Raw genomic sequence first — 7,167 nt, 5'->3', positions numbered from 1 at the left:
TGTTGTGCTGGGCACCGTGAGGGGGAGAGCACAAGGCTCAGTAGCATCCCTTCCCAGCCCCACTGCTCAAGCTTGGAGTTGACCTTCGCCCGCCTTCAGCCCTAACTCGCCTCCTCACAAGGCGAAGTGTAGAGCTGTCAGCCGCTGGTGGCCAGGGCTCAGCAGTCACTATCAGAGGGAAGGAAAAGCAGGCGCTGGGGCACATCCTGACTAACTATGCTGGCTCCCTGAATGCCCAGGTCCAGGGCTTAGGTATCCTCAAGTCCATCACCCTGAAGAAGCCTCATCCACCAGGCCTGTCTTTGGAGAAGTTGCTCCATCTTTGTCCTGACTCCCAGAGATGAACATTAAAATAGTCCCTGTTTGAGCCCACTTGATACCCCAAGGCTGGAGCTAGGGGAAATGAAGGAGCGGGGTTCTGTCAGTCCCAGGTGAGGGGCAGATCCAAGAGGTCACTTGCAGGCTTAGCAGCCCAAGGCCACGTCCCTATACAGGCACCTTTGTTCTTCAAGCTCCTGGAGTGCAGCCCGCTAGCCTTCCTTCTCTCTCCGTCCTACAATCACTGCAACCTCTGGGCAGGCATTTCTTGTCATCTTGAATTCTGTCTTTCATCAAACCCTTTGTGGACTTTGCAGGAGGCAGGGTTGCAGGGCTGTGTGTGCAGAGACTCTCCCCAACTTAATGGTCTGAGTCAAGGTTATGGGTCTCCACTTTGTGCAGTGGGTTGAGGGTGTGTGCAGGGCTGTGTGTGTGTGTGTGTGTGTGTGTGTGAGAGAGAGAGAGAGAGAGAGAGAGAGATGCCTACAGAACAAGAGGTTGTGATGGGGAAGACCTGGTCTAACTGACACTGTCCGAACTTCGCGGTTCTGTAAGGGTGTGTCTCAACAGCAGAGTGGCTGGGACTTTCCTAGCAGCCCCCAAAGCTGGATCCAAGGTGGAGCTCAGGAAGGATTAATCCCAACCTTGAAGCCTTGTTTTGCCTTAGTCAGAGATACAGCTCCAGACACCCCCCCTCCCACCAGGACCCCAGAACCTCTCTCTTCCCAACCTCCCAGAGACCCTGAGACTTGGTTCCATGGCAAGACCAAAACTTTAAGTTTTTTAAAAAGGAGGAATCTTGTAAAACTTTTATGCCAAACAAAGTTATAAAAACTTCCCGGGCGTTGCCTTTTCCAAAGGTTTATATGAATAATAAAGAGTGCAGTCGCGTGCACACAGTTCTGGCGGGCTCTGAGCTGGGAGGGTTCAACAAACAGCATTATCCAGCCCTGGGGCAACAGGAAACCCCAGGGGCTGGCCCCTTGAGGGAATATTGGCCCAGAAATGAATTGCCCTACAGATTCCGGAGAGGGGCGGGGAGAGGGAAGGGGTGGCGCCCTTGACTCCCTTGAAGTTCAAAGTTCTTTGTCCTGGTGAGAAAAACCCTCTCTGCCTTCAATCCACTCGAGAAATTATTCCCCAGGTAGTTTCTCCTCCTCCGATTGAGAAACGGCTCCAGGTATCCCCAACTCCATTCACCTTTCAGACACCTAGTCTGTAACTTTCTTGCTTGCCTAAAGCAGAGCTCCCCATCTTCCCCATCTGGGACACCTAGAACCTGCGGGCTTTCTCTCAGAGGCGCTTGGCTGGGCTCTGTGAACCGTCTTCCAAGGCGCCCTCGCATCGCCATCCCCCAGCAACCTGGGGGTCTACGTGACAAAGAAACACCAAACCCACTTCTCCTTCAAGTCCCCAGGTTCCCCCTGCACCCCCAAAGCCCATAGTGGGAGGGGGAGGGGCCCAGAGTGCTCTCTCAGCCCACACCACTTAATACCCTTGTAAACTCCCACGTGCGCTATAAACTTGGATTTTTACAACCAACATTCCTCCTTAGCTCCGGGAAACTTTGAACTCGGCCTCGGGTTTATTTACTGGTTGGGGGGGGGATTGGGGGACTGGGAGCTGAGAAAGGCTGGAGGAGAAGAGGGGGGGAAGGAGGTTGCGGGCAAGGGGGTAATGGAGTGGGGGTATGGGGTGTGTTGGGGGAGCCAAGACTGTCCACTGCGGATTTGTTTACTATTTAGGGCGGAAGCGTTTTCTAACACAGGCCAGATTGGGTCGTTAAGGGCGAAATGAAACTGGGTTTAGAGGCGCGGGGTGGGGTGGGGGCACTTTATGGCGGCGTCTAGACGAGGCTCTTTTGTTCCCGGGCAGCGCCACGGCTGGAGGGGATTACCCGAAAAGGTTGAGCCCAGAGTGCCCCTGACCGCCAAGGGGGGTCGGACATCCCGGGGGCCCGAAGGTGGGTTTGTTGGGGGGACAGAGACCTCTTTTTTCTAATTTTTAGAAGGTCACCGAGGACTGGCAGCTTCCTGGGCTGGGATCATAGAAAGCTTTTGTTTTTCTTTCACCATGACACCCCGCCTTCCTTCAGAAATCCCTTCTAGAGCTGGGGATCTTTTCTGGGCTGCACATTGCAGGGAAAGTGGTAGCTTTGGATTTTAAATATTTTTCTCCAAAATCAAGAGCCATTTAGAGATCAGTATTTTGCTTTATAAACAGGTTCATTCTATATAGTTATCTCCATCCTATTTTATTGGAAGCACGGCTGTCAGGCCAATAGCCCTTGTTATGACTAGTGGATAAACATCATAACTAGAGATATCTCTCATGCACAAGTGCACGCGCATGCAAACGTGCATGCACACACACACAGAGAGAAGATCCTCAGCTGCATTCCTTCTGACACTCACTACACACTGACAGTGGTTACACACCTCAGAGGACACAAGCCCTAGATGTGTATGTGGTCAGTTTTACTCCATACTATAAGCAAAAGCGTACACATAATATTCCTTTTCATGTGCACCCATAGGCATCCGACAAATATTTGTGTGTGGGCACATGAGGCAATTGTAGGGTTGTATATACACCCCAGTTTGCAAATTTTGTCTCAAGACCTACATTTACAAATTAGAGATTCAGATACCCCTGTCATCAAAAACGATGGAACCTAGATGCAATAGTCCATAGTCGTGGTGCTTTTTTCTTTCACTCAACAGAATTATATTGATGAAAACATTTTCTTCAAATTACAGAAGAACAGTTCCAAAGAAAAGGGAAAGATGAGAGAATTGGTCCTAAACCTCTGCCCCCAAATAACGAATTTGGGACAGAGATCGCCAGAGTGCCTTCAACGAATGCGCTAAAAGGACTATGGTTATCTTTATACAGAAGAAACATGCAGCAAATATATATATGGGTGTGGTGACCATCCTCATGGGTCACCTCCTTCCCCAGCGCCCCACCCCAAGACAAGCTCTTACAAAACAAATCTCTGAGGCTTTCTATGCTGGGAGACCAATGTATAAACATCAGGGTGGCCCCAGCCTAGGGTCTTGTTGTGTCTGGAGGAGCCTGGCCATTTGTGCTTGAGGGGAAGGGGCCCAGCCCTACCCTCCCACCCTCAGGGGCTGGCGGGTGAGGAAAGGGAGGGGGCTGGTTTCTCCCCCTCTCCCTTCCCTCCCTCAAAACTGTATATTAAAATTCCAATACAGTCTTCTCATAGAGGGAAAAAGAAGAAAAGAAAAAACGAAAGCCCTACCCTCAACCCTACACATTTAACTGCCACAGACGGAGACATCTGGTGGGAGGGCGGTGGAGCCAAGAAAATTCCTATAAATTTAAATTCGATGATGGTTACAATTAACTCCACAACAAACGTGTGCTTAAACGGAAAGCGTTGCTGGGCGTTTGGACGCAGCTCGAGCTGCACGTGAGAAATGAGAGCTTTAAGAGTCGCAGTGGAAAGTCCTCAACTTGAGAGCGGGAGGAAGCTACCGCCACACTCTTGCCCCTGCCCGTGGAGAGAGGGGTGCAGGCCCGCCAGCTCTGGCCTACCTCACCTTCACACGCCTGTCCTCCTCTGCTGGGCTCTGCCCGCCTGCTTCCACCTCCTCCGCCTTGGGAGCATTGAGGGTTTTAAGAGGAGAGGGGCTAATAAAAGGGTCAAATAAAATCATAATATTGAACAGAATGAAATATCTTTATTTGCCACCAAAAAAAAAAATTCACAGCAATCCCTCTGGGACAGGAGCCGGGTGGGGATTGCACACGTACACACGCACTCACGCACAAGGAGATGGGTGATTCAAATCTCATTCCAGGCGAGTCCTCCCCATATCCCCTCCGGGTAGAAAGAAATGCTTGTGAAATTTATTTACAAAAATTCAGGCCTCAGCATGGGGGAGGCGTCCAATCCCGTCTCCCTACTGCCTCTTCCACCCCAATCTTTTTTTTTTTTTTTTTAAAGAAGGTAACAAATGCATAGACTATAGCTATAAATTCGCAGACTGGGGCACAGCTTGGAAAAAGGTTAGGAAACCTCAACGCACCAGTTAAGAAATGTCAAAGGAGGGTTCTGCACGTTCAAGGGGGAGAACAACTAGGCTTGGGCAGGGCCTGGGCACAGACAGAGGTAAGACACGACTTTGCACACCTAACACCAGGTCAAAGGAACAGAAATTTCACAGCAAGGCGGGATCACATTTAGCTGCCCCCCAGCAGTGGGGCGTGATGGGGTAGGGACGGGGAGCCCGGGAAGTCTCCCCTCGCAGACACGGTGTCCTAGCAGAGCTTCTCACATGGGCAAGGGAAGGCTTGCAGTTCAAGGATTGTTCGGCTCAGGAGCCCACTACTCACGCCCCTCCCCCCACCCAATCCGAGCAGCAAGACATTGTTGCGAGGTGTGTTTTCTTTTAAATAAAGATTCTTGGCCTCGGCGCCAACGGTGTCCACTCGCCGTGGATCAGACACTTTCCTTTACCCCCCTTTCCAGGCCGGGTCCCTGTCCCACACTGAGTCAGACCAAGGTGAAGGAGGTTCCGGAAAGAAGTGCGGGCAAGGGCAGTGGGGGCCAGCCCTGGCCACAGTCCAGTTTTCCACCCGCGGAAAGAAGGCGAGTTAGAAAATAAAAAATAAAAATAAAATAAAATAATCTCCCCCTTTCCCCCCTCCCCCCAAAGGGCCCGGTCTGCGGTTACAGCAGAGGATTTCCCGAGAAATACTGCAGCCGGTCTCTGCTTAGTTTTTTTTCTTTCATCCTTCTGTTCTGAAACCAAATTTTCACTTGTCGGTCCGTCAGGTTCAGCATCCGGGACAGCTGCAGCCGCTTTTCTTTGTTGATATACACGTTGAAGAAAAACTCTCGCTCCAGTTCCCGGATCTGGAATTTCGAATAAGGGCAGCGCTTCTTGCGGGTGCGGGGGGCGTCTGGAGGGGAGGGGAGGGGAGGGGGCAAGTGCGAGGAGAGGGGGAGAGAGACACGTGAGACCCGGGCGACCCCAGCCCCACCGCCGGGCAGCCCTCCCGCGGGCGCAGCGCTGGGCCGAGCCACGACCTCCTGGCAGGGCGAGCTCGTCCCCCATCCCGGGCCACCTTGGGACCCGCGCCCCCTCCCCTCGGACGACGGCCGGGGCTGGCGGAGTCTGGGGGAGAAGGAAGCCAGCCGGGGCCAAGTGCGCCCCCGCGGACAGCCCCCCCCCCCCCCCCACGACTTCTGCTCAGCCGGGCTCCTCTGACCCTTCCTGCGCTGCCCTCCTAGTGACTCTGAAAACCCACCGCCCCCCGCCCCCCGAAATCTGGGGGAACCGCGGAGAACAGGCGCGAAGAAGTGAGAACGGGCGAGAGTCGTGCGGAGGCAGGGAGGAAGCGAGCGAGCAGGCACCAAAGACACCCCAGAGGTGCTTCCGGGGGCCCTGGTGCCCCGGGACGCCCGGCGGGCCGCGCCTTCCCCGCGGCCAGGCTAGGCCGGCGCAGAGGCCGCGGGCCGCAGAGAAACGCTGAGCCCCAGGCCTGGAGCAGAGTGGAGCCCTGAGCCGCCTCATCCCCACCCCCTGTCGCCGCTGACCCCCGGCTTGCTCCGGTTTCTGCTCAGGGACACACGAACACAGTTTGAACATTTGGAAAATAAGTTTTTGAAAGAAGCAGAGCGGCCCTCGCTGGCCTCCCCGGCCTCAGGTTCTGCTCCATTGCCTCTCTCCCCCACCACTCCCCCTTTCTGAGTTTCTCCCTGTCTTTCCCTTGCCCTCCCCTTTCTCCCCCTCCACCCCTCCCCTCCCTCCCGCCCCCCGGCAGCCGGGCTCCCCATCCTTCCTTAAATGCTCCTCTAAGTTCACGATCAAAGTTAATATAGCCCGCGATGGTGGCGCTTTTAAAAATTTCACAGACCGAGGGAGATAACGGGGAGGGGGTTCACCCAGCTTTTCCAAAGAGCCCTTTTCCCTCCCTCCCCACCCCTTCTCCATCGTAAAAAGTCGAGTCGTTGGGAGAGAGGGCTTTGTAGGTTATAATAAAATCCTTTGAATGCTTATAAAACTCCACATAAAATCGGACTGACCCAAAACACGAGGCTGTCCCCGCTCCCCTCGCCTCCCCCCTACTCTCGCCCTCCCTCTCTGGCTCCCTCCCTCCTGCCCGCCTGTTTCCCGGCCGCTGCTACCTACTGGGGGCGGCTCCCTTGGCCGGCTCCTTGGCCGCCGAGTGGGCTGAACCGGACGAGCTGCGATTCGTGTTTTCCTCCTCGGCCTCGGCCGCCTCGGGCCCCGCCTCAGCCCGGGACGCCAGTCCCGAGGCCGGGGGCGCCTCGGGCTCCCCCTTGGCCTCCCCCTTGCCCGGGCAGGGGGGATCGGCGGGCGCGTCGCCGCCACCGCAGTAGGCGTTGTCGAAGAAACGGTCGAAGGCTTGGGGCAGGACGCTGTTCTTGTTGACTGAGGAGTAGAAGCCGGCGGGGGCGGCGTGCGGGGCGCTGGGGTGGTGGTGGCCGCCGTAGGAGCCTTCGTTTTTCATGAGGATCTCGGTGACGGTGGAAGGAGGCAGGCACTCCCGGTGCATGAGCTCGTCGGCAGCCGCATAGCAGGAGGAATAGCTGTTCCGGTGGTGCCACTTGCCGGAGGGCTCCAGGCCGTAGGACACCTCCCGGACCGGGGGCACTTGGGCCGGGTAGGGATAGGAGATCTGACGAGAGGGGGCCTGGGGCAGGAAGGAGGAGACCGTGGAGAACTCGGGCACGTAGTAAGTGCAATTGGGCAGATAGAGGTTGGAGGCGCAGCTCCCTCGCTCGCCGAAATCAGCGCCCCTCTCCTTGCGCGACGGCGAGCAGAAGTTGCCCAGGTTGACCGAGTTAAACAT

The 7,167-nt window shown here is 55.3% G+C and overlaps 1 protein-coding gene across 1 annotated transcript; it reads right to left on the bottom strand.

Annotated features, from left to right (window-relative positions):
- Positions 1-5,017: 5,017 nt before the first annotated feature.
- On the bottom strand, positions 5,018-7,167 carry HOXC11 (homeobox C11; the record flags this gene model as incomplete). Its single annotated transcript, XM_079714377.1, has 2 exons — positions 5,018-5,250; positions 6,483-7,167. The coding sequence occupies 2 exons, from the start codon at positions 7,165-7,167 to the stop codon at positions 5,018-5,020; spliced, it is 918 nt and encodes a 305-aa protein (XP_079570503.1).

Source organism: Hyperoodon ampullatus, assembly GCF_949752795.1.
Source record: "Hyperoodon ampullatus genome assembly, chromosome: 11".
Taxonomy (NCBI): domain Eukaryota; kingdom Metazoa; phylum Chordata; class Mammalia; order Artiodactyla; family Ziphiidae; genus Hyperoodon; species Hyperoodon ampullatus.
Note: the sequence above shows the minus strand (reverse complement) of the source record. Positions and strands in the feature narration are given on the sequence as shown.